Source organism: Rousettus aegyptiacus, unplaced genomic scaffold (genome assembly GCF_014176215.1).
Source record: "Rousettus aegyptiacus isolate mRouAeg1 unplaced genomic scaffold, mRouAeg1.p scaffold_m13_p_6, whole genome shotgun sequence".
Classification (NCBI taxonomy): Eukaryota; Metazoa; Chordata; class Mammalia; order Chiroptera; family Pteropodidae; genus Rousettus; species Rousettus aegyptiacus.
The window spans coordinates 97,894,964-97,910,337 of NW_023416309.1; the positions used below are offsets into that span (position 1 = coordinate 97,894,964).

General features: G+C 51.6%; 1 protein-coding gene across 1 annotated transcript; it reads left to right on the forward strand.

Moving 5' to 3' along the window:
* Positions 1 to 4,665: 4,665 nt before the first annotated feature.
* LRRC3C (leucine rich repeat containing 3C) lies at positions 4,666 to 6,548 on the forward strand. Its single transcript, XM_036222541.1, is given in 6 exon segments — positions 4,666 to 4,695; positions 4,697 to 4,909; positions 4,911 to 5,036; positions 5,039 to 5,135; positions 5,324 to 5,372; positions 5,747 to 6,548. Coding segments are annotated over 6 exon segments (1,317 nt in total).
* The last annotated feature ends 8,826 nt before the right edge of the window (positions 6,549 to 15,374 follow it).

Genomic DNA, 15,374 nt, shown 5'->3' on the forward strand with positions numbered 1-15,374 from the left:
CTTATGTGATGCTAGGGAAGGCATTGCCCCTTGGACAAACAATTGGTAATATGTGCCAAGAGGCTGAAAAATCAGTCAGGCCTCAGAGCCATGATTATATTTCTGGTAGCATATTCTCAGGAGGTACATCCTACAAACGATGTGGGAGGATGTTCATTCCAGCATTATTTATAATAGTGGAAAATCAAAAGCAACCTAAATATCCAAGAAAAATATTATGGTCTATCCATTAGCTGGAATAGTTTGAAGCCATATAGTAAATGGCTGTGAAAACTGTGGCACTGTGGGAAAATGTTTACTAGGTGATACGAAAAGATCAGGAGAAAGAAATAGTATGAGCATTCTCCAGGGCTACGGTTAGCAAAATCTAGGAAAAAAATGGAGACTAGGACAAACAGTCCTTAATAAATAAATTGTAAGAAAAAAGGAGAGAGAGAGGGATTTATAGATTAAAATAAATTAAGTAATATATCAACCAAACACCATGTTTGATTCCCGATTCAAGCAAACCAACTTTTTTAAAAAAAAAAGATTTTATTGAATTCCAGGGAAATTTTAATATTGACTATTCAAATTGTTGGTATTTATGAATTATAATTTTTAAGGCATGATATAATATTGTGGTGACTTTTTAAATAAAAAAATCCTCCTTTGGAGATATGGACTGAAATATATGTGGGTGAAATTATACGATGACTGGATTTGCTTCAAAATAATCTGGGCTGGGGACACGGGGAAATAAAAGAAACAAGATGGGCCGTGAGGTGATGATTATGGAAAATGGGAGATGGGACATGAGATTCCTCATATTCTTTTCCCTACTTTTTTATGTTTGAAATAGTTCATAATAAGTTTTATAAACTTGCATATGCATTAACACTTACGATTTTAAAAAAATAAAGCAACACTGGTAAGATCCTGGCACCAGACTGCCGAGGTTCAACTCCAGCTCCTATGGTTACCCGCTTTGTGGCCTTAGGCTAGTCTCTGAACCCCTCTGTTCTTCAGTTACCTCATTTCCAAATGGTGATGGTGATGATCATGATACTACCCGCCTCATGTTGTTGTGAAGATGAATTGGGTCAATAAATGTGAAGCACTTAGAACAATTCCTGGCATATAGTAAGTGCTCTGTATCTGTCACCTTTGATTAACACATCGTATATTTGAATATTTGGGCATCTATTTTACTAGGCTGTGGAAATCCAACAAAATGAAAACAGGTCTTGTGTTAGGATGGAGGGTTTTGGAGTGATCTGTTTCATTCTCTAGTTAACTCTGTGTAATGTGAGTTATTAGTTTTAAATTCTTTATGAAAGATATTTGTGTTCTGAAAAAATAACGAGCCACCGTCATGGACTCTCCCTGCCCTCTGCAAGCACCTTAGTCCGCTGAGTGAGCAGTATCCCCCGGCCCTGGGGTGTTGACATCTGTCCGGTGGTGTGGCCTCTGCTTGCCATAGATAACACCCATGTGGACAGAGATAGCAAACATGGGTGGGGGATAAACTGGGAACACATTTCAGGGGTGATGGCAGTGCTGGGAAGTGAGGAGGTGGAATATAAGAAATGAGCCCCTTCCCTCTACGCCTGGGGGAAAGAATGGCACTCCTCCACTCTTATTATCCCCTACTCCCCTCCAATTCATACCTGTTCCACCAACCCTCTGCCCCACCCCTCCCACATCCCTCTCCTCTTCTTTCCTGAGGGGAGGTGTTGAGGGCACTCCCAGAGCAAGTGCAAGGAAGAAAAAAAAACTGTTTATTTGTTGGCATTTGTGTCTTGCTGGGTAGGGGCCATCCCAGGCATGTGGTGGCAGCAGCGGGGAGTGGGTGGTGATGCTAAGCAGAGAAGCACTGAGTGAGAGCCACTGAGCTGGCGGGACACAAGGAGGGGGTGCAGGAATGGCAGCATTGCCAGTGGGCACTCTGTTTTCCTCCCTTTGCCCAGCCCTGCAGTTGGTTGGCTATTTTGGGCCACAGAGGAAACAGGCTGAGAGGCCAGGGCCTCTAGGGCCAGAGCCAATGCCTGGGAGCTGGAACCTTCCTCTGGGAACCAAGAGCCCAAGAGCAGAGCTGTTCTTTAGGAACTCCTCACTCCTTTTATACACACACACACACACACACACACACACACACACACACACAGAGATAGATGGATATAGATATAGATATAGAATTTATATTTTCTCCCATGAAGGAAAAAAAAAAGCACTTTAAAAAAAAACATAAATATTATAGTTCAAAAGGGCAATGACATAAAAACAGTAGCTTTCAGAAAAGATCCTTTGGTGCCCTTCCAATTGCATTACTACCCCTTGTAGACCCCGCATCTATGGATATTCTTGGTGGCCACTGCCCCAGGTCACCCTATTCCCCTGTCTGATGCCAACGCCTCCTTCAGTAGCAGTCACAGCTAACATAGTGTTTGCTGTGTTCCAGGCTCTGGACAAAGGCTTTACATGTATAGACTTTTTTAATCTTTAAAACAGCTTTACGAAGGAGGTATTTTTATTATTCTCACTTGACAAATAAGAAAACTGCTGTACGGAGAGTTTAAATATTTTGCCCAAGGTCACGTGGCTGGGAGGTGACATTTCTCCCAAAAAGTGATTCCTGGCCACACCTCTGTCCTGTGTGTCCTTCACGTTTCCACAGGTTCCTTGTAAAGATTTCTATCCTGCCCTGAGGGTGCAGTGTTTATCTGTTACGCATCCACTCCTCCTGCTAGAGTGGTTGCTCCATGTCTTACTCATAGCTGTATTTCCTGCACATAGACGATTCTCGATAAATGTTAGCTGAAGAAGGCAACTCAACCACACATCCTAGATTACAGCCACACTGAGCTCCATTCTCAGAACACACCTTGCTCTTTCTTGCTCTTGTCTCCACCTATAATGCATTTCCTCTGATCCTCTTCCATCTGATAGACTCCTTTTCATCCCTCAAGGCCTAGCTTACCTTGTTGCCTTTTTTGTGAAGCCTTCCCCAGCTGTCCAGGCAGAGTCTATTGCTTTGTCCTCTGGGCTCCTCTGAGTCCTGCAGACACTTCAGCTAGAGCCCTGCCCTAGGCCATCATCTAGCTGTATTTATGCACATACCCATCGTCCCCTGCTGTCTCGGGGACATTTTACTTCTCTCTGCATCCCCAGTACCTAAGAAGCACAGAAGTGTGCGTTGAACGATTGAGACTACATCAAAGGATGGGAGCAGAATGAATGGCAGAGAAGAATTTCTGTTCCAACCTTGTCAACCCCCAGCGTGCACTGCACACCATCCTAAGTGTGGTTCCTCTTTCCTTTCAGTTGTCCCTTCTTTACTGAACACTGCACTTAGCAACCCTCAGTTAACCACATCAATGCTGCAGATGGCCTCTCCTCTGCGCACAGACTGCTGCTCCTCCTACAGCTGCTGTGCTGGGCACCCCAGTCCCCCTCTGGCAGCTGCCCTAGTCTAACAGGGAGATAACTCTCTCCATCAACAGCCAGGCTCAACTCTTGTACCTTAGCTAAACTCCCTGCCCAGTGTGAGAGAAGCATCGTCCAGGGGGTGGGGACACAGTTTTAAATGCTTTCTGTTCTACATTCAGCCACAATCCCAAAATGGACGCTGAAGTAGTCAGTGGCACAGTGCCTGGGTCTAACGAGCAACCCACAGACAAATGTTTCATTTCTCCTGCCCAAGTATATAAAATGTGTCTTATCTGATTCCTTGGACAAATGTGAGTGTGAGAAATACCCTGTTGATGTCACAAGAATGAGTCAGTGGTGAGTATATCTCCAGAGATTACATCATTTGGTATCTTACCATCTGACTCTGGCCCCCATCATGCTTCTGAAACTGTTCAAAGGTCACCTACAGGGCCAGCTTCGTGGATATGCAAACTGTGTAGTTGTACGGGGCACCGTACCCTGACCTCAGAGGGGCCCTGCCTTTGTTTTTGCGATCTGTTATTGCCATCTTAACATTCATGACAGTCTTTAAACAAGGGGCCCCGCATTTTCATTTTGCACTAGGACCTGCCATTGTATCCGATTCTGGTAACCCATAATCTCTTACGAAATCCTTCTCAGAGAGTTCCCCACCGTGTATGACCTCAGCCACCTTTGTGCAAGTCTCCGTGACACTCCAGTCTTCTGTTCTCTTCTACGACCCCGTGAACATTAAGAGAGGGTTGTGTAATGTGGTGGCATGGGCTACAAATGATGGGTGGGATCAAGAGGCCCTGGGGAATGAGTTGTCCCAGACCTCCTTGGCTCTCGGGCATAAGGGAGAGTTAAACATACCCACTTGGGAGCCCTGGGCCCAAACACATGGAGAGAACCTGAGTCAGCTCTAATCCAGAACATAAAATCAGCAGGAAAACTTGTAGGCAACCATATTAGACTTCAGGCACCTTGAAGAACCCCTTTCAACTCCTAGAGGAGCCATCTACCAACAGCACAGAGAACAAACTAAACTTGAACGACAATGCTCCCTGCCAAGCAAGAGGGTTGGGCACCCCATGAGGAGCCAGGAGATTAACTCCTCCAGAAAGAGGCACGTTTTCCAAGGAAAAGGCTGAGGCAAGTTTGCTCACCATAGAAGATGCCATAGGACATGGTAGAGGGCTAAGAAGGAGAATGGGGGGAGGGGTCAGCGGAGGGGAAGCTGGGTTGCTGGAGGCAATGGATATGAGATAGGGCCCACCCAGTTCTGTCCCAAAGGCCTGCCAAGCAGTGATCTTTCTGCTCAGCAAGGCTCTGGGCAAGGGACAGCGGTTCTAGGAGGAAGAGTCTCCACCCCAGCTGGGAGTGGAGGAATGGGAGATGGCCACGACAAGGCCTTGGGAGGGGAGCCTGAGGCAGGAAATAGAATTGGGGCCTGGTCTCCCCAGGCAGAGTTCATCAGAGTCCAGGATCTGCCCTCTCTCTTCTATCGTCTGGCCAGGCCATGGCTCAGGTATCTGACACCTGGGGCCCAGAGTCACATGCCAGGAAACCCAACACTTCTGGGCCACAGCCCCCAACTTCCAGCAGCTACGAGCAAGCAGGACTTCTCTGGAGGAGAGAGCAGGTCTCCAGAGCGGAGCAGCAGGGAGGCTACTTCTGGGAAGAGGGCAGCCCAGGAGAAGGCTCTCCACCAACAGGGGTGAGAGGCTGGGAGGAGAAAGGAGAGGATAAGGGAGGAGGCAGTGAGTGGAGAAGACGAGGCTGGGGCAGGCAGAGGGATGGATGCTCCAGGAAAACGGGCGGATGGCACAGCAATGGGGCCTTAGTCACCTAGCCTAGCTGGATGCCCTGAAGTCCTACCGCGGATATGTCCTCTTTGTCTCCTTCACACTAGTGCCAGCAGGCCCTCTGGTGCCTACCTGGCCCACCTGGCAGCCACCCAGGTAGGCTGGTGGAAAAAGAATTTATTCCAATGAGGGAAATCGGTACATGGGTGGAAGCAGAAACTTAGAAGCCCCTAGACCCAGAATGACCAACAGGGCTTTGGACCAAGAAACTTCACAGATTTGCTCCAGAATCGAAGAGACTCTACAAGAGTCTCAGGGCCAGGTGATCTTTTACCCAAAGGGCCTAAATGAGGATCCCTAGCCCCTAAAGAGGAAGCAAAAAAGTCACTCAAGCCTGGGAAAGCACCCAAAGGAGGGGCTCCAGCCCAAAGGGACTCCACAGAGGGTCCTCAGAAAGCGAGAGCTGGCAATGGGGAAGGGAATTCTCTTGACTCATTCTTCCTTTCTTTATGGGGCTCTTTCTTCCTCAGATCCTACTCCGCTCCAGGACTATGCCAATCTGTGGCCATGCTCCCATCAGTTGGTCACCTCCTGTCCCTCTTGCTGGTGATGGGCACAGAGGGTTCCATGCCCAGCCCCCAGGTCCCTCCCCGGGGCTGCTACATGGCGGAGGAAGCCGGCGAGAGGACATTCCGCTGCAGTCAGGCAGGCCTGAGTACTGTGCCCACTGGAATCCCCAACGACACCCGAAAGCTCTACCTGGATGACAACCAGCTGGCATCAGTGCCAGCTGGTGCCTTCCAGCACCTGCCTGTTCTGGAGGAGCTGGATCTGTCCCATAACGTCCTTGCCCACCTCTCAGGGGCTGCTTTCCAGGGCCTCGCGGATACGCTGCGGCACCTCGACCTCTCTGCCAATCAGCTGGCCTCCGTGCCGGTGGAGGCCTTCTTGGGACTGCAGGTCCAAGTGAACCTGTCTGACAACCCGTGGCGGTGCGACTGTGCCCTCCAGGAGGTGCTCAGACAGGTGAGGCTGGCACCGGGTACTGGAACAGGCATTGTGTGTGGCCCGGGAGCCCGACCAGACCTCGTGGGGCAGGAGTTCCTGCCACTGGCAGGAGAGGAAGAGCTGTGCGGGACGGGGCGGGGCGGGGCCCAGCGGAGCACCGATGTGGCCCTGCTGGTCACCATGGGGGGCTGGCTGGCACTGGTGGTGGCTTATTTGGTCCACTACGTGTGGCAGAATCGGGATGAGACCCGGCGTCCCCTCAAGCGGGCCCCCGCGCTGCCTGTGCGCTCCGAGGACTCCTCCACCCTCAGCACAGTGGTCTGATGACCAGGGCCCCGCCCTCTGGCCTCGCACCCCACACTCCTCCCCCGTGCTTACTCTTTCCCTCTGCCCCTTCTGCACCCTCTGCAGCCTCGTCCCATCCCCCAAATTCTGCCCCCCCTTTCCTCCTCTGTCTCCCCTAAACTCATGATCTCCCTTTCTCAATCCACACCATCTTTGGTGCTTGGAGTTTTGGTGTCTACCTGTGGTGCCCACTCAGCTCCCAGACTGTGCTAGACTCAGAGGTCCAAAGCTCCCAAGTCCACAGCGGTAGGGGGATGACAGAGCAGAGAATGGCAGTGGGTGGCGTACGTGCCAACTCAGAGGTAGGAGCAGGCTGCTGTAGGCGCATGGAGGGAGCCTCTGCCTGGCTGAGGTGATTGCAAAAGTTTCAGATGTTTGAACTGACTCTTTAAGAATGAGAAGGGCTTTGGGTAGAAGAGGGTGGCCCCTAACTGAAAGGTGGTAGACCGAGGCAGAGAATGTGAAAAACAACTTGGAATGTCTGGGCGGAGGCAGCAAGACCTACCTTGGGGCTGGAACAGAGGGTACTACAAAGGGCGAGGGATGGGGGCACCAAGCTGGAGGTGAAGTCAGAAAAGTGGGGGTGTGGCCAGATTAAGAAAGACCCTGTGGGCTCCTCTTCTCCTCTCTCACCTCTGCAGAGAAGCTCTCCACTCACTTCTTGACCCTTTCTTAGCCCCAAGCTCCTCTTCCCTGCATCCCCTTTTGGGGAACCCCTGGCTTAAGGCCCCCTGCTCCCTTTTCCAGAGACTCCCCACCTTTTTGCTTTCTCCTTTATACACTGAAAGGTTTCCCGAACTCTTTAACTTGGGGGTGAAAGTGGTCTTCCTTATGCCTGATCTCAGGATGGGTCACTCGCTAGAGAGCCGGGGGCAGTGGACAAGGACTAGGAGGTCTCCCACCCCCAGAGCATCACCCCAGGACAACTCAATAAAGTCACTTTTATTAATGCCCTTGATCTCTTTCTCATTGCTCATTTTCTTGAACGTGCGTGGCTTGGCAGTAAGGGGTGGGAGGGCGCTGAGACCTTCCCCACCACCTGCATCACTGCTGTGGTGGTGGGTGCTCCTGCTGGGCCGGATGCCACCTCCTCTCTCCTCTTCCACCTGGAACTAGACATTCAGCTCCTGACACTGCAGTCTATCTGCTAGGGATGCCAGGGCCAATGAATTAATGATGATGGAACTGGAAGGATGGGGGATGAAGGGGGCCCGGAGGGAGGAGGGCAATGTCTGGGCATCAGTCATCAGCTGACTGTCTCCAGCCTGCTTGGGGGAGGGAGTGGGCGGGCATAGGAAGCAAAAGGAAAAGGAGCTATTGCCCTTTTGGTGATCTTTTCTCTCATTAGGAGTCTGAGCAGGAGTTAGGAAGAAACTAGATGTGCTCAAAGTTAATAGAATAATTCCTGGCAGGGGGTGGTCGGGGCGGTGGGGGGGGGGTGGTGGTGGCAAAGATCAAGTTGGCGGGAGCAGGTGGTTATATGAGATATCCCTGTCATGAAACAGGCTTCTCAAGAGACCTAAAGGGGTCAACGCACACTGTCCCTTGCCCCCATGCAGGGTGATCCACCGATGGTGGCCTCAATGGAGGAAACAGCTGCTTGTAGGAGCCCTAGTAGAAACTGAAGATAAAGACCACTGAACAAAGGTTCCGCCCAACTTGGGCAGAGCCTGGGCAGACTGGGTAGCTACTCAAAGAGCAGCAAAGAGGAATCCACCTCCCCTGGTTCCTCCGACCTGTCCTGACTTCCTCGTCTCCTTTCCAGCCTCCTCTCCACCCCTCCTCTCTCCATCCCTGAGGCTCCTCCTACCATTTCAAGGCTGAGCTCCCCCATATTATCCAGAAAGCCTCAACCTGACTCATCTCAGAAAAACCTGGAACCCACCCCCATCCTCTTTTCTCAGAAGACATGGGCCTCCCCACTTTCCAGGAATGCTCAGGGATGGAGGAAGGAACTAGGTCGTGGGAAGCTTCAGGCTGCAGCTTTGACCACCCGCCTCCACCACATTCTGGCCCAGGCCTTGGAATCCTGGCCCATCCTGTCAAACTCCATCAGTCGCACTCTGTTCACCTCCCACCCCCCTACTGGAATCAGGCTGGGCTGCGTCTCACTGGGTTCTGGAAAATAGACTGTGTAGACCTGTGGGGGTAGAAGGGTGAGGGACAGGTGGAACATCATGTCTCTACCACTGGTGCCCCTTCCTAGAGCCTCATGTGACTCCCTGCCATCCTGGGAAGCAGAGACTGAGCCTTTAAGGTCAGCAGAGAGTCGGTTCTCCTACCCTGACACTCATCCTCCATTCTCAGAGGTGAGCTCAGGATGGGAAAGACTCCAAGGAGGGAAGCTTCGGCTGGAGCTCTGGATAATAAATGTCCTACCAGTGATCTCCAAGGCCTCTCTCTTGCTCACATTCCTTTCCCTCTTCAGAGCTAGGACAGGAGGAAAGGAAGCAGGAGGTCGAGATACATTATTGGCTCCTCTCCCTAGGGAGGGACCTCGCCAGTTCGGGTCCCTTGAGTCAGAACTTGGTGGGAGAGGGGCTTCAGAAGCTATAGCTCCAGCTCAGCCCATTGCAGGAGACTGGACAGAGTGAGGCCTCCACTGTCTCAGAGACCCTCCCACCTGGAGCAACAGTCACATTCCCCTCAGCATCTTGGTTATTGTCCACTGGGAAGGCAGGAAGGAGTAGAATAACTGGTTTCACCCCCATCTTTATCTCTGCCAGGGATCAGGGATCATAGGACCCGTGTTCTGAGATGCTTCCCAGTTCCCAGTGAGGCAGCTGGATGGCCTCATTTTTACTGCCTGCTTCTGGCACATCCACTTAGTACATATAAAGGAAGAAGGGGATGCACTATGTCAAAACCAACCTCACCCACTAGGATGTGCTGGAGCCAGGAACAAAGCTGTCAGGAACAAAGCTGCCAAGAGAGCCCAGCCACACGCCTGGTCTAGCTCTGAGGCAAGAATCCGGGAGGCCAAGGGCAGGCCCCAGCTTGTCCTCACTATGCAGCACCTCGGAGCCAGCAGGCTGTGTAAAAGGGTGAAGTCCCTCACTCAGCCCTCCACCACCAGCTTCTTCCTGCCCTGCGGAGTAATGGAGAATGCAGAGACTCCCCACAGGGGGCCCCCAGTCGGAGAAGGAGAGATGTGAACAAAGCACTCAGGGAACTCCCAGACTAATGGAAGAAACAGGGTCCTTTCCGTTTGAGGAGCTCGGAACCTGGTGAGACCCAGCACAGCACAGACATAGAGACTGAAGAACCTACAAAGCCTCATTCTCTAAAGGAAGTGAATAGAGATCAAACTGAGTACCAGGTTGCTGAGAAAGGCAGTTAAGAAGCAATGGGTAGGGCACAGCCCCACCCTTCCTGTCTTGGGATCATGTGCAGACATTTCAAGTGCAACACCGAGTTCTCCTACAGAGTGAGGGATGTCAGCTGCAAAACCAGAAGCAACCAAGGCAGCTTATCCCAAGGGGAGGGACTGTGCCTCCCCATTAGACTAAGAGGAGTTCCAACTAGAAACAGGTTGACTTCATCTCTCTGAAACTGTCACCAACAACCTCGCCTGTCTTGGAGGAATGTTGCCCCACAGGAGGAATGCAGCCAACAAAGCAGAGCAAGGCATGCAAGCTGCCCAAACAGATGCCGCCGCAAGTCCGTTCGTTCATTCAAGAAAATTTATTGAGTGACTACTACGTGGCAGGCACTGCAGACACAAAGATGAGGAGGTCGTGGTGCCATCCTTGGAGACTTGACAGCTTAGTGTATTCAGCGATGACAGCCAGGGTGACAAGGTGTGCACAGGGGCCATGTGAGCCCAGAAGGATCATTTAAACCAAACACTTTATAAGGCTCATGTACTTCATTCACAGGAACTCTCACTCAGAACCCATTCCTTTTACCCATTTTCTAAATCTTATTTCGCATAGAGTTCTAATAATTTTGGAAATATGGTTTCTTGCATACAAGTTAGAAGTAATATATTCGAAGTAGCAAAAAGTATATTACAGATAGAAAATCAGCAATGTGAAATGACAGCCTGAAGGCAGGGAGGGACATTATTAAAAGTCTTTACAAGAACTCAAAAAGCATTGTGGTAGTGTCTTTAGTGTCTTCTAAATGCCCCTGTGTGGACAAATGATTCCCTCTGCCTCAAAGGGGACTTTGGGCCTTGGCAAAATGCACAAAATTAATCACATTGACTTTGAGTTACCGGCAAAAAAGGTCAAATCTCAGATTATCAACTCTCAGGGACAGGAAGCAGGTGATGCATTGGAGAAAGTTTCCCTTCTACCAGGGCAGAAGTAAATAATAAGAACAACAACTGTTGGAAATGCTCGTTCTACCTGGCCTGCCTCCTTGTTCCTTCCTCGCGCGGGTCCAAGATCTGCCGCTGGGGATGTGCAGAGCAAGCCCAATCTCTCTTGGTCATGATAGCCCTTTGGTTATGTGAAGATGGCTCTGCAGTCTCCAGGACTTGCAGTCAGCACTTTATGGTTCTCCAGTCTTACCTCCCTGGCCCGCTTAATGTCCTAACACCATCACCAACCCACCTGACTGCCTGAGGTCCCTGGAATCCAGTTTGTCTTCTCCGAGTCACGATACTCAATTCTGCGCTTATAAAGATAACTTAGCTTCCTCTTCTAGAATGTTAAATAAAAATCTCAGGTCGTCGTAATAAAACTAATGTCTGAGGCCAGCCCTCAGTTCTCATTCAATTTTGGGGTCAGGGCAATTTATCATGCAGAGTCAATCAAGGAGTTTCCTGCAAGGGATGTATGAAAATAAGCAGAAGGGTGTGTCTGTCCTGTAGAACCAAGAAGACTCCACAATCATCAAGACTGTACTTGCAGGGCTCCCGGTGAACATCTCTGTCACAGGGGGTGGCAAACGTCAAAACTCCTTGGACATCCAAAACCTCAGCATTGTGAATGATCTGGAAAACCTAAGCAGAGGTAAGTTGCCGAGTGGGGGAGTCAGGTTGAAGACTCCAGGCCAGGTGAGAGGGGCTGGCACCAAGAGCCATACCCCCACCCAGAGCTGTACCAGCTGTCAGAGCTGGCAGGGATGTTTATTTTACAAAAGGGCCCAGAGATGGATGGTGAGTTATCCAAGGTCACACAGGGAGTCGAAGAAGAACCAGGACTAGAAACTACGGGGCTCCTGTCCTTCTGGGACGTATACACACACACTCCCTTTCCACAAAGATGGGGTGAGGGAGGCATAGGAAGATCTGCCCCTATCCAAGGGTGGACCCATGGATGCAACTGAAGGAGCAGGACATGGACAGGAAGAGGGCCCTACCCAACCCACCAGAGGAAACTGAAGAAGCTTCAGGAGTGTGGGGAGAACCTGTACATGGTGACTGAGGCTGTGTAGATGCTGAATGAAGCCACCCTGAAGAAGGGGGTGGGGGGCAAGACTGGATGTGGCTTTCCATTCCTATCCTCACTGCTGGAGGTTCAAAGCTGGGACCCTCCCAGATTATTTCTCTGCACCAACCCCATCCATACACACACTTGTCCCCCTCCTTCCCTCCCACAGTCCTTGAATCTCCCCTGCATTCTTGCCTGTAATTAGGGTATCCCAGGGTACCTCTATCGTCCATACCTACCTCTCATCTATTTCCCCTAATAATGGTATTTTTGTCCTTTTCAATACCATTATTTTTTTCTAAAGACTTTTCCATCCATTGCCTGAGGTAAGCTAAATTGCTATTGCAATCCCCATTTCATACTGTTTAGGAAACTACCTGGGAAAAGTCCAGTGGCTCGCCAGTTACTTGGTGATAAATCTGCCAGCAAAGTCCAGGTGTCCAGACTCCCAGCTGGTGCCTTCCCCTTGCAGCTCCACCCCCAGCCGAAGTTTTCCCACCCTCTGCCAAGTTCTCCTCTCTTCATTTCTCTCCCATCTCCCCCCCCCGCCCCCACACACACCCTTGACTGCCTCTTTCCCCCAGGGCTCTCTCAGTTTCAACGCCACTGTCAACTTGCCTTAAGCGGTAGTCACAGGGGAGAACAGCTGGGGATGCTGGGTGGAATGTGGGGGAGAGGAGAGGCAAATAGCCCAGGGTCCATCCCCATGCCTTAGGGCCTTTGGAACCAAGCTGAGATCTGGGAGGTGGGGGGTCTTCCGTTCCTCTTTAGGGTCTGACCCCCTAACCAGCACTTGCCTGGGCTCCCCCCAACCCTTTCTGTGTGGCTCCCTAATGCCCACACCGCCCATCACTCCTCCCACTCCCAGAAGTTATGCTATATGTGTATATGCGGTAGCGGAGCCAGCCAAGGAAGGCAAGGAGTTGGGCATCAGTTGACGGCCAGTGTCCCGTTTCTGGCCCCCACAGACATCCTCCCAAAGAGGGACACAAGACAAAGGAAAGAAACTGGTCAAGCGAGGAACTCAAGCCCAGAGCCCCTTCTCCAAATCTAGGGTGATAGTGGGTGGGACGCAGAAGGGTCCTTCAGACCTCGGCAGGACGTGGTGATGACTGGGATCCCAGCCACAGGTTTCTTGAGGGCTTTAAGTGCATCCTCCCTGTCCCCAGCCTCTAACATCCTATTCCAGACAGGTACAGGCTAAACTCACTCCCAGATGCACCAGGGTGCATGAGGATGCCTCTTCCCTTGGCGCTCTCAGTCCTCTCATTCTTCTGTCTCTCTATCCCCTCTGGTGACAGTTGGGGAGGTCCTTTTCCCCTCTGCAGGATCCTCAATGCCCATGGGAAAGTATTGTAAGGAGTTGAGCTCCCAGGGCACCCCACACCAAATCCTGCCCTGATTATCTTTCCCTGAGAAGGGGTACTTGAGAGAGGGCACAGGACCTCAAGCCCCAGAAGCGAGCCACAGTGCCTGGGGGTAGGGGACTCGCTGGGTAAAGTCATGTGAAGGCGGGGTAGTCCTGTACTCAAAGCTCAGTCAGGGCCTGAGCTGGACTCCCGGGAGCACACGAGGTCTGGGACGCTGTAGGTTGAAGAGGAGGATCTGCTGGTGCTCAAGGGCCTGACCCCACACAGGGGTGGGGTGTCCGGGGGCACAGCCTGGGCAGAGTCGGCGGGGTTGCAGGGGACCAGGAGTGGGATGATTAGGGAATACCGGAGATGGCTGGAGTGTTGACCCGTAGACTGAGGATACAAGAGGCGGGACTTAAGACGCCTGGGGACCGAGCCTGGGGTGGAGTTGGGGATACGGGGGCGGGGCTGAAGTGGCGAGCGGCTTACTGCAAGAGCCCGCGGCGCGGGGCGGGGGTAGTGATGGCCTGACCGAAGAAGCCAAGGGCGGGGCTTGAGGCGGGGCTTAAGGATGGGTTGTCCTGGAGCCGGGTGTGGCTGAATGGGGCGTGGCTCGCCTACGTCTCAGCCCTCAGGTCCGCTCGAGCGAGGCTGTTTTAGGCTGAAGGAGAGCGGACCTCTGCCCTGAGGGAGTCCCTGTTCTGAGCCGGGAGACCTGCTCCCCGTCCTTTAGAATGCTCCTTGTCTGTCTAACTGCAGGAGTATCTAGCTAATCACTCCCCATCAATCTGCCAAGTGGATCAGGCCCTAGATCTTAAAAAACCAGTGGTTCAGGGAGTCCAAAGAGCAGGGCCAGGGACACAGTCCTCGAATGACTGCAAGAGACTTCTAGCAAACTCATCTAGCTGGGAACCTCCTCTACCTGCTGGGGGCTCTCCGTGGTGAGGGTCGGGGGTATGGAATGGGGTCAGTTCCCATTGGGTCTGATGGGCCTGCTGGGTTAAGCCAATGATACCAAGCTACGGGCAAAGTTAATCAGAGTCCAAACTCTGTTGTCCCCTTCTCCAAGGAAAAGGCAAGAGGTGCAAGCCCACCTACTCTCCATCTATTTTTCTCAAGAGAAAGGAGAATATATCTTTCCATGAATCTCCTCTCATCCTCTCCTGGAGGGTAAAGAGTGAATCTGCTGCCTCCCAAACAAACACACACGCACACATTAGCCCCAGCTCCCAGAGCTGCCTTGCAGTCTCCTGCCCGCCAGAGAAAGAGAGTATGCCCTTGTCTCTTCCGCGATCTCCCTTCCTTTACCCTTGCAGGGCTGAGCACAGAGCAACAGCAGTTGCTTGCTATGTCCATGTCCGACAGACAGACATCTGGTGAGGCATCTGAGAGTCGCAGGATGGCTACGAGGAAAGACAACTAGGGTAAAATTGAGTTTGACCACTAGAGGGGATGCGGGAGCTCACCCAAGTCTAACTCCTCACTCAACACAGGAGCAGTCTGGTGCAGAGAGCAGAAAACCCTTCTCCAGGCCCATGCTGCAAGCTCCTAGCAGAGCTCTCTACAGAACTTAGATCTCCAGATTCTTAATCTGTGCCCATTTCTGACTCTAGCACTAATGGGCAGAGGGGTCAAGGGTGAGGGTAGGGGCTGAAATTTAAATTTTTACTGCAGACCACCTCTGAAGTTGGTGGCTCCCTAAATGCAAAGCGTCCTGCGATGTTTATTCTCTACTGTGCAGATGGAGATCATCCTGGACCAGAATTTCTTCCAGGAGGCAGTGCTCTTCTGTCTTCACTTCAAGCTGGTCAGAGGCTTCTGGGGTGAAAAGCCAAAGGTGATCCAGGCCCTGGTGGAACTCCGCAGCCTTGACATACAAAGGGATGGACTCCTCAATACATGGGAGCCCAGAGTCTCGTGACCACTCTGTTCCCTCTATGCCACTCTCTCTCTATTTTTCGGGTGCTGGCCAAAAATGCCTGTCCATCCCCAACCAGGACTGGGGAGAAGAGAGTGAGGCTTGACAGGGGTCTGAGGAAGCGAGTGAAATGGGGAGGCACTTCAGCTTTAAG